Source organism: Desmodus rotundus, chromosome 6, assembly GCF_022682495.2.
Source record: "Desmodus rotundus isolate HL8 chromosome 6, HLdesRot8A.1, whole genome shotgun sequence".
NCBI classification, from domain to species: domain Eukaryota; kingdom Metazoa; phylum Chordata; class Mammalia; order Chiroptera; family Phyllostomidae; genus Desmodus; species Desmodus rotundus.
The window spans coordinates 16,750,034-16,769,122 of record NC_071392.1 but is presented as its reverse complement, the minus strand read 5'-3'; the positions used below and the strand labels follow the sequence as shown (position 1 = coordinate 16,769,122).

The 19,089-nt window shown below is 34.6% G+C and overlaps 1 protein-coding gene and 1 long non-coding RNA gene across 2 annotated transcripts in view; one reads left to right on the top strand and one right to left on the bottom strand.

Annotated features, from left to right (window-relative positions):
- The window catches only part of ABCB5 (ATP binding cassette subfamily B member 5), an 86,209-nt gene that overhangs the window by 12,265 nt on the left and 54,855 nt on the right, over window positions 1-19,089 (top strand). Inside the window, exons 6-13 of the mRNA XM_024563082.2 lie at window positions 77-248; window positions 2,395-2,519; window positions 2,605-2,782; window positions 4,150-4,263; window positions 4,587-4,697; window positions 6,730-6,855; window positions 8,166-8,369; window positions 18,479-18,649. Coding sequence (XP_024418850.2) covers window positions 77-248; window positions 2,395-2,519; window positions 2,605-2,782; window positions 4,150-4,263; window positions 4,587-4,697; window positions 6,730-6,855; window positions 8,166-8,369; window positions 18,479-18,649 — 1,201 coding nt within the window. The remainder of the gene's footprint in view (window positions 1-76; window positions 249-2,394; window positions 2,520-2,604; window positions 2,783-4,149; window positions 4,264-4,586; window positions 4,698-6,729; window positions 6,856-8,165; window positions 8,370-18,478; window positions 18,650-19,089) is intronic.
- LOC123480020 (uncharacterized) overlaps window positions 1,059-19,089 on the bottom strand; it is an 87,264-nt gene continuing 69,233 nt past the window's right edge. The window contains exons 4-5 of the long non-coding RNA XR_006655873.2: window positions 9,695-9,899; window positions 1,059-3,235 (exon numbers count right to left, since the gene is read on the bottom strand). This is a non-coding gene — a long non-coding RNA (uncharacterized lncRNA). The remainder of the gene's footprint in view (window positions 3,236-9,694; window positions 9,900-19,089) is intronic.

The window sequence follows — 19,089 nt, the reverse complement described above, 5'->3', positions numbered from 1 at the left end:
AGGATGGATGTGCAGCTTATTGACTTTGTTTTCATATATGTCATATAATTGACTTTGCTGCCTTTATTTGTTTCAGTGACATCAACAAAATCAATGATGGTATTGGAGACAATATAGCTCTGTTTTTTCAAAACATGTCTACATTTTCTATTGGCCTGGCAATTGGTTTGGTGAAGGGCTGGAAACTCACCCTGGTGACTCTGTCTACATCTCCTCTTATAATTGCTTCAGCGGCCATGTTTTCTAGGGTAGGCAAGATGGCTAATGCGGTGTTGACAAGAAGCAGGAATGTGAACTAGTGTTTTACTATGTTTTTAGAAAGGTATTTCTTTTTGTTTTTTATGTCCCAAAATAAAAAGGGACATTATACACAAAATTACTTTTGATTTTGTTTACCATTAATCACCTTTCTATCTTCATGTTATTAGGCAACAGTGAAGTTGGTTTTAGTATCTTACTAACATTAAAAATACTCCTCTTCATTTAGTAGCCTAATGCAGCTTCAAATGATAGCATGGGTAAAGTATTATGCATGGATACATTGGCTGCTGGCAGTACCTTATGTTTTCTAATTTCCCAGGTAAATGTGGTGCAATTTATTTCACTAGAACAGAATGAGAAAATCCTAAAACAGTTAATACTTAAACACTTTTTTTATGACAGCCATTTAAAGTTTAAAATTTTAATAAGGCTCTAAATTATATTTAAAATGTTTGCTGCTATTTTTATGCATTATGTAAATTTTAACAAATTATGTATGTGCATTTTAAATTATTTTTTGCACTGTTATACTGTGAGTATACCCCAAATAGTAATCTATTTACAGCTTGATTTTGAAAACAATGTTCCTTGTGAAGTCTAAAAGCAACCAATATATATCCTTAATAGCTCTCTCCAAATCAAATTTTTGGCAGTTTTACCAATGTATATACCCATTTCCTAGATCTGAGGTACAATGTATTCTTGAGGGATAGAATTTTTAATTTTGCAAAGTTAATTGTTCTTTATGAAAATCAAAGCCAAAAAATTCACTGAGTTTATTTGCTAATAATATACAAAGTCAACCAAATAAGAATTTCTAGCAAAAAAATATTTTGTCATTGAATAATTCCTTAACAATAGACTTGGCTGTTTAGACAACAAATCTTTATTTAGTGTGACTTCTAGTGTTGACCTGGTAACCCTTGTCAAAATCTTCATCCCTAGCTTACTTGAAATGAGAGCATCTCAGGAAGATTACCCACAGTATTTTACTAAGATCAGATCTTTAACTTAACTGCCTAGGGAAGTGACGTGGACAAGTTGTTTGAAAAGAACATCAGTGGGGAATCTAAGTTATATCTTCCTTCAATTTAATTAAATTTGGCAAACATTTATTAAATACCTGCTACGTACAAGGATTTTTGCTAGGTGCTGCTTTCCTTCTAGTGATATATTATAGAAATGATTACCTTTAAAAATAATTTTTAAAAAATAAAATAATAAGTATTACTTAGCTTATGCTACCTTCTGAGTTTAACTGGCTGAGCATGTCTTACATTAAATCAGCATCAACTATGTAAAATGTACTTTGAAAGTGGATGATTTGTTATGTGAGTAGGTAATAGTTAGACTCACAGCTCCGAGGACAATTTTCTTCCTGTTCCCTTTCATTGAACTGTTGTGTTAATTGCTAAATTAAATCCTTTACTAATCAAAAGAGTAGTTAAGTGCATTTAATAAAGAAAAAGGCCCATTCTGATTTTAAATTTTTGAGAAATCACATAAACCTACCTAATATCATGAAGAGTGATATTCTCCTCTCTTTGTCTCTAGAGCCTCAGCTGTTACTGTTCGGAGATACAGCATTTATTATGCTGTATCTCTGAGGAATCGCTGCAGGAATCGCTTCTGGGTATATGCAGGATCAACATTCTCTTCCTGCCACAACCCTGTGACCAATATCTTCTAGAAGCCTTGCTTTTTCCATAATAATAAATCAAATCAAGTTACATTAGGTTTACTAATTTCCAGAGTGTATCCAAAAAGAACTGTGTCCCTAATATCCTTCTCCAAACCAAGTCTTTACCAATTGTATTAATATAAATACACATTTTCTAATTTTTTAAAAATACGAGAGAAAACAGTGAAACTCCACTAGTAGAAGGTAAATATAGAGATTTAGACTCCAGGTTATGTTAGGCTAAGTTCTTCCCCTACTGTAAGACTTTAGAAAGTCAATATCTCTGGTCATTGGTTTCCTTATGTGCAAACTGAAGAGGTTAGATTAAGTGATATAAAGTACCTCTGCAATAATAAAATTATGTTATTCTAGATTCTATCTGAATTAAATTTTCTACATTGTTACTACCCCAAAGTCATTCTTTGGCTAACTGTGGATATGGTTTATTACAGGTAGTCATCTCGTTGACCAATAAGGAATTAAATGCCTATTCCAAAGCTGGAGCTGTGGCAGAAGAAGTTTTGTCGTCAATCCGGACAGTCATAGCCTTTGGGGCCCAAGAGAAAGAAATTCAAAGGTCTGTTCTTGTAATTATGACAATACATGTTTAATATTATTTTTCCCCAAAGGCTATTTATCATATTATGGTTTTTCTTTTTAAGGTATACACACAATTTAAAAGATGCAAAGGATGTTGGCATTAAAAAGGCTATAGCTTCAAAACTCTCTCTTGGTGCTGTGTACCTCTTTATGAATGGGACCTATGGACTCACTTTCTGGTATGGAACCTCCTTGATTCTGAATGGAGAACCTGGTTATACCATCGGAACTGTCCTTGCTGTAAGTCTTGTTTGAGAACGGAAGCAACTGGCCTAGATAAATCTTTCCTTGCTATAGCAAAAATTTCTCTTTGAATAATATTGAATATTCAAAGATGAATGTTTTTAATAAGCAACTATTTTTTTTCCTTCAAATGATTTGTATAGACCTTTGAATTATATTTATGAATGGCAGGATATATTTATCCAGCCTATCTTCTAAAAGCATCATACTTTTAGAAGAATCATAATTTAATTTTCCATTGAGAGAGTTTTCTTAATCCAGCAGTCAAAAAGGCCAGTCTCTGGTGAGATGTCTTCTTTTCAATCTTGCTGATATACGACGGCACTCTACATTTAGCTTGCTAAACGTCTTCCGTCTGGAAATAGTCTGTGGATTGGACTCTCCTGCCCCTCCTCTGTCCTTTCAGCATATAATAATTGGAGGAGGGGGAGTGGGCAGCGCAGGGAAGAGCTATGGGGTAAAAATGGAGACAACAGTAATTGAACAATAAAAAAAATTTCTTTAAACAGATTATATAAGCTCTGTCCAACATCACAATTTAGAATTCTTTAAACTCTTAGGGGTTATGCATTAAATTTGAATTTACTCAGTTATCCTCCCAAATTTCAACAATCAACAGATTATTTCAGAATTAAGAACTATTTGCCTTGCTCAATTGAATTGTCTAGCTCTCCTATTCTATGTAGATTTCTTTTTTCTCAGCTAAAGTCATATTATGAATTTGAGACTTTCATAGTTAAGACTTTAAGCTGCTCATGTATTTCATATAAATGAAACTGGAACACAAGGAATTTGGGGCACATCCTTGCTCCTCAGTTTGTGTGTGACCTGGGCAAATGACTTCCTTAGCCTCAGCTTCCTCATCTGTAAGTAGGAAAAATAGCACCTAACTTGTAGGGTTCTTTCTTTATTTGATTTTTTGCAGAGATGTATTTATCTCTCTAAAAATGGACAGGTGTCCAGTAAGACAAGAATTCATGAGAGTTTGGACAGAAATGGTACAATGTTTCTGAGTCAGTGAAATCTAACACATCCTTATTTTTAAAGAACAAGGAGGAGAGTGCTGCTCACCTCCTCACTCAACCAGGTTCAGATATGGGAGGCACTCCTCGGTAAGCCAGGTTTCCTGCTCAGATTTCCAGAAGGTGATAATAACAAGAATATAGGACAATCAAAAGTTGACCCATATTAGGAAAAGCCCAAATATAATGGGATTAACTTGTGTTTCCTTTATATTTGACAGCATCTTCTATTCTCCCCTACCTAATTTTTCTAGTATCAGTCTGAGTCTCAACCAAGTGTACACTGTATTCTGTTGTCTCTCTTATTTAACTGAGGAAGGATAATTTTTTTTGTTCTTGTAGGTTTTCTTTAGTGTAATCCATAGTAGTTATTGTATTGGAACAGCAGCCCCTAACTTTGAAACCTTCACTATAGCCCGAGGAGCTGCCTTTAATATTTTTCAGATTATTGATAAGGTAAGTCTTCTAATTGCTTTGAAAGATAAGTAACATTTTTGTAAGAAGGAAACCAAAAAAACAGGCACACTCATTTAATTAAAACCAAAAGATGGGCAAAATCCATGTTGGTCAATTGGCTATGTATGCATAGAGAGATTGTTTTAATTCTTCTACAAGGAGATTGTGGCTTATTAAAACCTTCACTCTAAATCAGTGCACTTCTAAAGCAAAAAGGAAAACATTGTTTAAAAAAACCCATCTTTAAATTATTTTTTTAGAATCTAGAGAGTATCAATTCAGTTCCTTGAAGATTTATAGTATTCTCTTTTTTTTTTTCCAAGAAACCTGCTATAGGTAACTTTTCAACAACAGGTTATAAACCAGAATGCATAGAGGGGACTGTAGAATTTAAAAATGTTTCTTTCAGCTATCCGTCAAGACCTTCTGTCAAGGTAGGTTAAAATTAATTATAGAATTGTACCGTTTTCTGATATTAATGTCTGTTGGTTAAGATCTCCTCTTATGAGATAATCTGGAATCATTTTAGCCAAGATTTAGCTACTTTGCTCAGAGATTTGAAAAGAGAAACAGAGAGAGAGACCAGGGAACAAGGTGGTAGTGGGGAGGAAGGAAGGAAATATAGAAAGATTAGTAATGGACAAATAACTCTGGATGAGCCAGTTACATTTTGCAGCCTCTTTTCTATATTCAACTGACTAATGCATTTTCAACTCCCTGGAACTCCTTCACTCTGGATTTGGCAGCACCCGCCAAAATGTCTTCCATTGGCAGTCCCTGGATGTTGTCCCACTTAACACAACTCATTTTAACCTAGTTTCTAACCTGGGAGAATTAGGCCTGGTTGTGCCTTTCACTTCTCCCTTCCCTAGGATTTATACTGCACAGCATCTGTGCCTCAGTTACTCCCACCCCTCACTTTTGCACACACACAAACACACTCACACATGTACATGCAACACATTAATCCTCCTTTCTTTGTCATTCAGCCTTTGCAAATTCTTGAGAAAACGTGTCTGTCTTTTCTATTGTCTTCCTCCTTTCATTTTATTGTGTATTTATCCAAAAAGTAGTGAAAGATTGCAAAGAGTACTAATAAATACCTGTTTCATAGAAAAAGGACATTATTTTAAGTGAAATTAATAAAATTGCTAATGCCATCAACCTCTAATGTCTTTTAAAATATACAAATGTCCTCTGCATAATTTGCATCATAAAAGATCTACCTATTCCTATTTATTTTTCTTTAAGTCTTTGAATGGAATTCTCTTTTCAAAACTCTTTATTTTTTAGTTTCTTGTTACTTAATTACCATTATTATAGTGGTATTGTCTTCTACCATTTTTCTTAACATAGAGTATTTCAACTTCATTTTGCGACATTTGAGTTAGCTTCCTGGAAACGTAAACACAGATTGTGTTATGTTGCGTAGTAAAGTGCTCTCTGGGTTTTAAACAACTATTTTTTTAATGAAATTTTATAACATAGCTCTATTTGTTAAACTGAAGAGTAAATAGTTTTATGAGAGAGGTTCATTCATTTTAAATAAAGTACAAATTCTTCAAAGGAAGGAACAGAAATCAACTCCAGAGTAAAAGTGCAGGTAGAGGAGGAGGTCCTCCCACTATGGGTTCTCATTTCTCACCTCCTTTAGAGAATTTTTCTCTGCTTGGCCTTTGAAGTTTTTATGTTTGGCTATTTAAAGGGTCAATTTCTTTACAAATAGGAAGATCAAAGTGAGAGAATCCAAGGAAAGATTCCCATACTCACAGCTGAATACATATAAATGCAAGCAAAGATAGGTGAGAGTTTCTCAACAGGATTGCTGTTGTCATTTCCGGAGGTTTCTCCTGTCCCAGGTCCCTCCAACACTAAATGCCGGTAGCAATCCTCACCAATTGAGAAAATTTTAAATGTTTCCTGTAAATTGAAATGTTCCCAGGAGAGCCACCACTAGAAAAGGGAAGGTTCCTATTCGTGGAATCTCATTCACAGGAAGCACTGAAGTTTTAACAATTGTTTTGCTTTGGAATATATTTTGCAATGATATTAAATATATTCTAAAAAAAACTTTCTTAAAGAGCTTACAGAAATATCTGGCAAGATTCCATTCAGCTGTTGCAAATTAAAAGGTAAAATTTTCACTAACTTGGTAGCCATGAAATTCATATAAAGTATGTCAGCTGAAAATACAGTTTCTTGTGGCTAGTTAATATCTAATAACTAAACTGAATTTAGATTTCTTCTTCATGCAGAGAGATGATGAGAGATCTTTTACAATTATTTCCCAACATTATGTAGGTTATTATTATACATGAAAGAAATATTGTATAACAAGGTCTAAATTTGTTTTTAAGTGTCACAGAAGAATTAGTTTTATGTTAATTACATTAAATTTCAAAAATATATAAGCCATATTCTCACTTATCCTAGTTTTATGGAATTCCTTCCCATATATTCCAATAGATTCTGGAAGGTCTGAATCTCAAAATTAAGTCTGGAGAGACAGTAGCCTTGGTTGGCCCCAATGGCAGTGGAAAGAGTACAGCAGTCCAACTTCTGCAGAGGCTGTATGATCCTGAAGATGGCTCTGTAAGTGCACCTAGCAATATTATGCACAGTCTACACAATGAGATTTGGAAATGCTACCTATTATAAATATTTTATAGCTATGGCAACTTTTCATTTTTAACGGTGGAACTCACAGAGAAGCAATATCATTTTCTTTCCTACACATTCATTCATTCAATGAATACTTCTTGAGCACCTACTATGTGCCAAGTACTGTTCTAGGTGCTGGGCATACAATGGTGAACAAAGCACATTAACCTCTGCTCTCATCAACTTTACATTCTTACAAGTAGAGACAGACAAATAAAATAAGTAAATTATATAGTATGTTAGTAGGTATTAAATGCTGTGGAGGAAAAAAAAACATAGTAATTTGTAGTACCCAGAACTTCCCAAGCATTTCAGTTTCTCAAAACACCCTGGAAGAATGACATCTGTAGAGGATATGCTCTCTTGTTTCATTCTGTCACCCATAAAGTTGCACTTAATTTTAATTAATTAAACTTAATTTAATTAATATGCAGTTGTACATGGCATAGAGAATGAGACTATGATAGTCACAAAAGCATAATTTTTAATGCTTCTACTCAAATTTTCAACTATTATTTTTAAAAGAAAATCTACTCTCCAGTAGCCTGGTTTCACTTAAATTTGACTTCTTAAGTAAGCCTCCATTTTTAGTCTACTGTACTCATGCATCCATACCTATATAAAGTAAATTACTGGATAATCATTTCATATATAAAGCAGTTGCATAGAATACTTTACCTAAACAGAATACCAGAGTTGATGAGAAAGAGAGACTCTGAGTTATAATCACCAAACATTGGCCTCTGTCATTGGAATATGTTAGGGTAATAGGTAATGGCACTATCTATGGGAAAGACAACATTTATTTACTATTGTTTATAGTAATGAATAGAAGATATTTTTGCCTTTTGCAGGGGAGCAGGGTATTGAAGAAAAGTGAGGAAGGATATTTCCTAGAAAAATAATGCAAAGATCACATCAATTTGTTACCTGTGTCTACACAATAACATTGTGGCTCCTAGAATATGTATTTTTACAATATCTAATTTGTGGGTCTTAGAATAAAGATATTTAAGTAATGTGGTGAGATTTTTAAGCCAATTTTTTAAAGTGCTTGGTTTATACCTACCAGAAAAAGTCTCTTAACAATATAAGTGCTATAAATATTTTATCAAAATATAGTCAGTCTTTGATTCCTGAAAAACCGTGATTCCCAGCTTATGTTTTAGACTAGTAAAAATGACTCTCAACACAATGCAGTGATAGGCATCACAGCATGATTCATTCCTTTGGATTGGCAGATCACAGTGGATGGGAACGACATCAGAACTTTAAATGTGCAGCATTATCGAGAGCATATTGGAGTGGTCAGCCAAGAGCCTGTTTTGTTTGGGACTACCATTAATAACAATATTAAATATGGAAGAGAAGGTGTGACCGATGAAGAGATTGAGAAAGCAGCAAAGGAAGCAAATGCTTATGATTTTATAATGGAATTTCCCAATGTAAGTACACTATGTAGCCTATGCCTAATGTAGGCACAGGCTCTGCCTTAGCTTAAAGTGTAAGCACTACAGTATTTCAAAATGAAATAACAAAGCAGTAACTTTCTATAGAGTACGGGGATGTGATTAATTTTTAGTTGTCTTAGGTAAAATGTCCATAAATGAGAGAATGTGGTAACAATCAAAAAGAAGTACATCACTGAAAGGTAAATTTTAAAAATTACATTTAGATCTAATTGGTTCTCACTGTAAATGAAAAAGAAAAAAATAACAAAGATTACATGAAACAAAATCATTACAAGCTGAGAAATGATGTCTACAAAATGTTGATTTGCAAGGCCATCTTGTGGCTAAAAGTGGGAATGTCACACAGAATGTTCAAATTGGTTCTGTGATAAGGCAAACAAAAAACTATGACCATCTTTTTTATAGAAGCACATGGAGCTAATATTGGACAGGAAACGTGAAATCATACTTGGAAGTAGATATAATAAGCTAAAATTCTTGGTATGAGGACATATCCTAGTGGGTACTTAGAATTGATTGCTGTAAAACAACTTATTTGCATTTCCTTGTGTCCATCAGTATCACCTGAAAATGTTGTGGGGAATACCCTATGACATGTGAAGGGGTAAGACTTGAAATTAAATACAGATAAAATTCCACCATCCTTGAAAGCAGAAATAACAAAAAAGTTCTTTTTAATGGGTATATTTTACAGTTTGCCCTCTATAAGTCATAATAATTTTGTTCTTTTGTTTTTCTTATAAAAATGTTCATTATGCTATTAAATACCTTCTATCTTCATTATTTAGCATCATAATTAGACAGCAAATTCATGAAAGACAAGGTCATTCTTTGCTTTATGGTTTTGGAAAACACAGACTTCCTTTCTTTGACGTTTTGACACTTATATTGACTTCCTTTTCTCAAAACACCAGTCATCTTCAGTTTCCCATTTGGAATTAAAGCAGCTTTCTGGTGCCTCTTACATTATACCCTATGAGTTACTACTTGCTTTTACTAAAAGTCTCATATTTATACAAAGATGCCCCCTTCTATAAATAGAATAGTAAATCCCAAAGATATAATCCAAAGAACAAATTAAAGATACTGGCTTATGATGATGGAAACCAAATTCCATAGCTGTGTTTATTCAGAAAAATAAGAATAAGCATAGTATTAAACAAAAATTTCAAAAGTGGTTAATTCATATAGGGGAAAAATTGGGGAGAGCTATGCTCAAAAACACCATCACTTTTATATTTCTATGATACACATATATTTTTAAATTAATATATTAGGATTAACTAATATTTGCTAACCTTTTCCAATAAACAACCAAAAGTCTGGCTAAAATAGGATAGTTGTTTCCAAGCACTGGACAAAATGTAGCATAAAATTGTGATTCCTGAGAGAAAGGAAACTCATGAAGAAAGTCCATGAATCTGCAGCATTCTGCCTGGGTACAAACTTCTGATGACATCTCTGGAAACTGGAATCCAGACAGAACATGGCAGTCCCATGGAGCTGAAAGACAGAGATAGAATTTCAGGGCAGCTTAAGCAAAGGGAAAGGCAGTGAGAGAGCTGTGGAGTTGAGGTGGGGGCAGAAGTCTATGTAGGCATCCTGTGGGAATCTTTGAAGATGAGACTACACAAGGCTTACCACAGAGAGCAGCTGCTACAAAGCTGAGAATAGAACAGAGATACTACACATCAAGCAGAATGGTGGAGATGTTGAAATCACAGCCCAGCCAGAGTGGAGAGATCACATTAACATCTTTTTAATACCTCAAGCATATAGCTGAGACACCAATAAAAGCTACAGCTTAGGAGTAAAGACCACACCTTAGAGTATGGCTGACACTAGACCTGTCCTAACAAATCATAAAACCAAGCCATAACAAGATCCCCAGAAGAGACAGAACTTGGAGACTGGATCCTGCCAAGTTGCAAGATTTTCCACAGATTCACTCCCCACAAAGCATAAAACCAAGATTATACAAGTTCAAAGTGATAAGCCAATATATGAATTGTCTACTAGAACAAAAAAATCCACATTTTTTAAAGAAAAACAAAATTCAATCTCTCCAACATATCACACACAGAATTGAGTACATATGCTAAAAAAAAAACCCAAAACTAGACATGTAAAGAAATAAGGACCTATGATCTATCTACACTTTCCATAAACATAATCTAAATGTTCATGCACTTCAGAAAAGCTTCAAAATGACTGAGGCAAAAAAAGAAAAATATGTATACACCCTGAAAGGACAAATAGACAAATCCACAATTTTAGTTGAAGTCTTCAGTATTTGATAGAATGTGCGGAAAAGAAGGATATAGATGACTGGAACAATACTGTCAACCAAGTAGATCTAACTGACATATATAGAATCCTCTAACCAATAACTGCAGAATACATATTTCTCAAGTGCACATGTAATGTTCACTGAGATAAGCAATATCTTGGGCCATTAAAATAAAAATTAGTGTGTTCTCAGTTCATAATAGAATTAAATCATAAAAATCAATAACAGAAATATATCTGGAAAATCTGCCCTGTGGCTCAGTGGATTGAGTGCTGGCCTGCAAACCAGAGGGTCACCAGTTCCATTCCCAGTCAGGCCACATGCCTGGGCTGTGGTCCAGGCCCTCAGTAGGGGGCATGCAAGAGGCGACAACACATTGATGTTTCTCTCCCTCTGTATCTCCCTCCCTTCCTCTCTCTAAAAATAAATTAATAAAATCTCTAAGAAAAACAAAAGAAATATATCTGGAAAATCCACAAATATTTTAAAATTAACCCACTTCTAAATAATCTATAGTTCAAAGGAAATTTCAAGGAAAATTAAAATCTATTTTGAACTAAATATAAATAAAAATGCAATGTATCAATAGTTCTGGGATACAGTTAAAACACTGCCTTATGAGAAACTTATAGCATTGAATGCTTATTTTAGAAAAGAAAAAAAGACCTAAAATGTATAAGCTAAGTTTTCACCTTACAAAACTAGAGGAAAAAGAGCAAATTAAACCCCAGGCAAGCAGAAGGAGGGAAATAATAGAGATTAGAGCAGCAATTAGTAAAATACAAAATGGGGAAACATTGGAAATAATCATTGAGACCAAAAGCTGATTATTTGGAAATATCAATACAATCAGTAAAACTATAACAGGACTGATGAAGGAACAATTAAAAAGAATAGACACTACTATGTCAAGAAAGAAAGAAGGTACATCATTAGTAATGCCAAAGACGTTAAAAGGAATACTGTGGATTTCCAGTCAAGATGGAGGCATAGGTAGACATGACTTGCCTCCTTGCACAACCATAGGATCACAACTAATTGCAAAATTAAAAACACCCAGAACTGCCAGAAAATTGAACTGTATAGAAGTCTGATAACCAAGGATTGAAAGAAGTTGTATTCATCCAGACAAGTAGGAGGAGTGGGGATGAGGAACTAGAGCAGAGAAGACTCAGTGTGGCAGCAGCAAAGCAATGGCTGTGTCCAGTGGAACAGGATATTCCACATTCAGATGTGGTGGATAAAAATCAGGGGGACACTTTGTGAATGAGCCATCCCAGCCCCAGGCCAGATTGCACAGCTCAGGGTTCCAGCACCAGAAAAATAAAGCCTCATAACTTCTGGCTATAAAAATCAGTGGAAATTGGAGTGGTGGAAGAAACGCCTGGTTTCTCAGGAGAGCCCGGAACATATACAGACCCACACACTCTGGGAACCACAACCAGGGCAGCAGCTGGAGGGGTGCCAGTCACATACAGGAAGTGGGTGAAATGACTGGAAATGGGGCAAGTGCCAGGCAATCCCTCAGAAGTCAGCAGTGACACTGTCTCCTCTTTGACCCCTCCCCTGTATACACAGAGCCACAAAGCAGTGAAGCAGGCTACTGTGCTGGCAAATACCCAAGGCACTGCCTCAACAACTTAACAGATGCACTAAGAAAGGGAGTCAAAGCACCTCTACCTAGTACACAGACACAAGGAGGCTGCCAAAGTGAGGAGACAAAGAAATATGGCCCAAATGAAGGAACAGAAAAGAACCCCAGAAAAAGAACTAAACAATGAGGAGATAGCCAACCTATCAGATGAAGAGTTTAAAACACTGGTGATCAACTGCTGGCAAGATGTCTCCTCACACAAACAAAAGGAGGACAACAACAAATTTAAAAACAAAAAATAAGAACTGCCAGAAAATCGAACTGAAGTCTGACAACCAAGGAGTTAAAGAAGAAACATTCATCCAGACTGGTAGGAGGGGTGGAGATGGGCAGCCAGGGTAGAGAGGACGTGGAGGACCAGGCAGATAAGATGGTGACTGGTGAACACAGCAGTTCCACATTTACATGCAGATAAACTGGGAGGAACAACTGGGGAGTGAGACAGACCATGCAACCAAGGGTTCCAGCGACAGGAAAGTAAGCCTCAAAACCTCTGGCTATAAAAACCTATAGGAGTTGTGGCAGAGGGATAAACTCCCAGCCTCAGAGGAGAGTTCATTGGAGAGACCCACAGGGTCCCAGAATGTACACAAACCCACCCATCCTGGAATCTGCACCAGAAGGGCTCAGTTTGATTGTGGGTAGTGGGGCAAGTGATTGAAAGCAGCAAAAGCCAAGCAAGCAGCATTGTTTCCTCTCTGACCCCTTCCCCACATACAGTGCCACAACACAGCGACATGGGTTGCCCTGCCCTGGTGAATACCTAAGGTTCTATCCCTTACTACATATTGGCAGACAGATACAAAAAATATATATGACCCAAATGAAAGAACAGATCAAAGCTCCAAAAATAGAACAAAGTGATGAAGAAAGCCAACAATTCAGATGCAGAGTTCAAAACACTGGTAATCAGGATCAGAAATGGTTCAGTATGGTCACAAAATAGAGGAAAAAATGAAGGCTATGCAAAGTGAAATAAAGGAAAATATACATGGAACCAACAGAGAAGGTAAGGAAATCAGGTCTCAAATCAACAGTTTGGAGCAGAGGAAGAAATAAACATTCAACCAGAACAGAATGAAGAAACAAGAATTCAAAAAAATGAGTCATGTTTAAGAAGATTCCAGGACATCCAAAAAGGGCCAACATCCAAATCATAGGGATGCAGAAGGAGAAGAGGAAGAGCAAGAAGTTGAAAACTTATTTGAAAAATAATAAAAGAAAACTTCCCTAATTTGGCAAAAGAAATAGACATGCAAGTTCAGAGAGTCCCAAACAAGTTGAATCCAAAGAGAACCACACCAAGACACATCATAATTAAAATGCAAAAGGTTCAAGATAAAGAGAGAATCTTAAAAGAAGCAAGAGAAAGGCTGAGAGTTACTTACAAAGGAGTTCCCATAAGACTATCAGCTGATTTCTCAAAAGAAATTTTGCAGGCTAGAAGGGACTGGCAACAAGTATTAAAGCAAGGCCCTACAACCTAGATTACTCTATCCAGCAAAGCTATTATTTGGAATAGAAGGGCAGACAAAGTGCTTCCCACACAAGGTAAAGCTAAAGGAGTTCATCATCATCAAGCCCTTATTGTATGAAATGTTAAAGGGTCTTATTTAAGAAAAAGAATATCAAAACCATGAACATTAAAATGACAACAAATTTACAACAACCAAATCTAAAAAACACAAACAAAAAATAAGAAACAAGTACAATAAGAACAGAATCATAGATATGGAGATCATTTGGAGAGTTATCAGCTGGGAGGAGTATGGAGGAGAATGAGGGAAAAGGTATAGGGATTTAGAAGCATAAATGGTAGGTACAAAATAGACACAGGGATGTTAAGAAAAGTATAGGAAATAGAGAAGCCAAAGAACTTATATTATATGCAAGAACTCATATGCAATGGACCTGAACTAAGGGGGTTTAGGGAATTGCTGGAGGGAGGGTGGGATGGGCAGAGGCGGGCAAATGGGGGAAAACTGGGACAGCTGTAATAGCATAACCAATAAAATATACTTTAAAAAACAAAAGGCATACTATTAACAAAGCTATGCCTATAAATTTGACAGATTGATGAGGATCGATTCCTTGAAAGACACAAACTACCAAAAGTTACTCAAAGATATGTATATAATCTGTAACTGTAAGACTATAATTGTGGGAGGAAAATCAGCTAGATTTCTAAATAATAGTAATAGTTACAGATGAAATTAAATTGAGGGGCATTCCCAATAGTATTGAAAAATATAAAACAGAATAAATTTAATGAAAGATATGTAAATCTGTGAAAATATCGAACATTGCTAAGAGAAATTAAAGATCTAAATAAATAGGGTGTATCTTACTCATTGATTTAGACATTGAATAGTTTTAAAGCTATGCATTTTCCCCAAATTGACCTATAAATATGATGCTATAACAATCAAGATCCCAGCATTCTTTTTTTGTGTGCAGAAATTGATATGGTATTTCCAAAATTTATTTGGAAATTGAAATTACTAAGAATTGCCAAAATAATTTTGAAATAAGAACTATAAACCTGGAAGACCTACAATATCTAATTTTAAAACAGCAATTAAGGCAATAGTAAAAGCATAAGAATGTATGACATGCAGACCAGTGGAGCAGAATAGAAAGTCCAGAAATAAACCCACACATATCTAGTCAATTGATTTTTCATAAGGCCAGTATATGTCAGTGGGGGGAAGTCTTTTTAACAAATAGTGCTGGAAAAATTGGATATCCATGTGGAAAAAAATTCAGTGTGACCCTTACCTCACACCATACGTACATATTAATTTGCCATGGATCTTAGACCAAATGTAAAAACATAAGCTGTCAAACTTCAAAATTGAAAATTTAGGGGAAAATCTTTGTGACCTTGAAGTAAAGACTTCTTAGACAGAAAAGCATTTACTATTTTAAAAAGTGATAGACTGTCCTTTATTGAAATCAAAACTTCTTAAATTTAATTTTAAAAGATACCATTTAAAAAATAAAAAGGCAAGACACAGAGTGAAATATCCACAATACACAGATCTGGCAAAGGACATGCACCCAAAACATATAAGGAGCTCTTACAACACAGTAATAAGACAACAATAAAAGTGGATGAAAACTTGTACATTTTACAAAAAAAGAATCAAATGAACAGTATACACATGAAAAAATATTTAACATTATTAGTTACCAGGGAAATCCAAAGTAAAAACCACAATAGTTAGGTATAAGTCTAATAAAATCTGTATGAAGAAAACTATGAAATTCTGATTAAAGAAGAATTAAACAAATGGAGAGATATTTCATGTTTATGGAAAGGAAGATTCAATATTGCCAAAATGTCGGTTGTTCTCAACTTGTTGTATAGAGTCAATGTAATCTCAATCAAAATCCCAGCAAGTTATTTCATGGATATTAACAAACAAATTCTAAAATTTATATGTGGAGACAAAATAACCAGAATAGCCAATACCATACTGAAGAAGAACAAGGTTAAAAGACTGCACTATAAAACTTTAAGACTTACTGTAAAGCTACAGTAATCAAGACAACATGGAATTGTTGAAAAAACAGACAAATGTATCAGAGGCATAGAGTCCAGAGTCCAGAAATACATCAATATAAATATAGTCAACTAGTCTATGACAAAGAAGCAAAGGCAATATAATAGAGCAAGGATAGTCTTTTCAACAACCAAATGGTACTGAAACAACTAGACATCCACTTGTAAAAAAAAACCAATAAATGTAGACATCATTCCCAAAATTTAACTCAGAATGGATCACAAACCTAAATATGAAATGCAAAGCTATGAAATTCCTAGAGGATAACATAGGAGAAAACCTAGATGACTTGGGTATGGCAGTGACATTTAGACATGACAAAGGTGCAAATCATGAAAGAAATTATTGATAATCTGGACTTATTTAAAATTAAAAACTGCTCTGTGGAAGACAGTGTCAAAAAATAAGAAGATAAACCACAAACTGGAAGAAAACATTCAAAAAAGACACAGCTGATAAAGTACTGTTATCCAAAGTACGTAAAGATCTCTTTAAATTCAACAATGAGAAAACAAACAACACAATGAAAAACAGGCCAAAGATCTTAACAGACACATCACCAAAGATATACAGTTGGCAAATAAGCATGTTAAAAGATGCTTCACATCATGTCATCAGGGAAATGCAAATTACAAACTTCAATGAGGTACCACTAAACTCGATTTAGAATAGCCAAAATTCGGAACACTGACAGCAACATATGCTGGCAAGGATGCAGTACAATAGGAACTCTCGTTGGTGCTGGACATATATATCTCATTCTAGTAATGCTGGACATATATATCTCATTCTACTAATGCTGCAAGAACATTGCTAGTGAGAATGCAAAATGGCACAGCCATTTTGGACACAGTTTGGTGATTTCTTACAGAACTAAACATATTCTTACCCATTTACCTAGCAACCATGCTCCTTGGTGTTCACCCAAAGAAGTTGAATATATGTGTCCACACAAAACCTACACAAATATGTTTACAGCAGCTTTATTTATAATTGCCAAAGCTTGGAAGCAACCAAGATGTTCTTCAATAGGTTAACAGGTAAACTGTGGTACAATGGGATATTATTCAGCACTTAAAAAAATGAGCTTTCAAGCTATGAAAATACATGGAGAAAACTTAAATGCATATAACTAAGTGAAAGAAACCAGTTTGAAAAGGCTACATAATGTATGATTTCAAATATATATCATTCTGAAAAAGGCAAAACTATGGAATCAGTAAAAGATTAGTGGTTACCAGGGGTTGGAGGTAGGGATAATGGGGGTGAGGGGGAGTAGGGAAAACACAGAGAATTCTTAGGGTAGTGAAAATGCTCTATATTATACCATAATGATGGATGTATGTAATTATACATTTGTCCAAAATCATATCCAGAGTGAATTCTAATGTAAACTGTGGACTTGGGTGATTATAATATGTCAATGTAGGTTCAATTGTAACGAACATACCACTGTGGTAGGGGATGTTGATAATGAGGAAGTCTGCATGTCTGGAGATGGGATATATGGGAAATCTCTTTACCGTCCTCTAAATTTTGCTGTGAACCTAACACTGCTCTATAAAAAGTCTTCTTAAAAAGTAAACACTGTATGATTCCACTTATATAAAGTTCTAGAACTAGTGGAATTAATTTATAGTGATTAAAATCAAATCAATGCTATCCTGAGGCAGGATGTAAGTTTCAACTAGAAAGGGTCATGAGGAAACTTTCTAGGTTGATGGAGATATTCTAAATCTTTATTGGGATGGTGATAGCATGTGTATAGCCATTTGTCAAAACTCATAAAACTGCATCCTTAAATTGAGTGCATTTTATTGAGTGTACAATGTTTATGGGTATATAATTATTAAATTATTCCTCAATTAGATTTATATTTAAAAAAACAAATTTGATGGTCAAACTCTAGTAATTAAAGATTTAGAAAGGATATTTATTTAATACATTTATATCTTTGAAGAAATGAACTTTGGATCAGGGACTTTATCCAACAGAATATTACTTACTAACCATGCTTCATTAGTTCTAGAAGTTACCTCCAACCTCAAATATCTAAAGATAACTACTTTGTTAAAGATGCATTTACCAAAAAAAAAAAGTGAAAGAAGACCTAAAAAGTCTCCCAAAATTGAAAAAAGCTTTGAGGGAAAGTTTATTTTTGCAGTAATTTTTTTCATACTCTTTATTGTAATATCCAGGAAGAAGATTGAGTATAATGCATTAAATTGATAGTGAACATTTTGAATAGTAATTAAGTATGTACTTACAATACAGTGTTCTTTTAAAGATGTCAATGGATTTGAAAAATTTCCTAAAAACTTTGAAAATTGGTTCAATTATTAATCTTCTTAAAAATCTGTGATTATCATGTATTATCATTTCTTTTATTGCTAGCCCAATTGTTCCTACTAGACTTTTTTAAATAGTTGTTTGTTTTTACAAAGAACAAATCAAACATCAAAATCAGTCAGCCTGAATTAGAGATTAAAACATAATTGTGATTGTCATTTCCTTTTCTGATCATTTGATCATGCTCTCTTCTGTTTCTGTGCTCTTTCCTATTTTTCACTAGAAATTTAATACCTTAGTAGGTGAAAAAGGAGCTCAAATGAGTGGAGGACAGAAACAGAGAATCGCAATTGCTCGAGCTTTAGTTCGAAACCCAAAGATACTGATCTTAGATGAGGCTACATCTGCCCTAGATACAGAAAGCGAATCAGTTGTTCAAGCTGCACTGGAAAAGGTAAGTGAGCAGACACATTTCTTATTTTCATATTCCTGGTTCACCATTGTTTTTAAATATAAGAAAGTATAGTGCCATATTGGATTATTTATTAAGTTTAGTACCCTGCTTAATATATGGATGCAGGGTGTTCACCCTTGTAAAAATTATATAATGGTTACTGAAAATAATTTGAGGAAGAGAAGGTGCTATAATTGGTGCTAAAAATATATTTGAGGCTGATATCCAAGCAATCATCGTCTATAAACCTTCATTCCAATGAGTTTGCAATTTCCACTTCCCCATGGTAACCCCACACCACCATCATGACCTTGCCTTTGCCTTTTCCATATATGCCTGTGGGATTCTCTTCTCTGGCAACTTTTTTTCATTAGGGCAACCCCAGAGTACTCATTTTAACTTCTTTTCACCTGTAGAGAAGTAGAGAAGCATACAGTGTG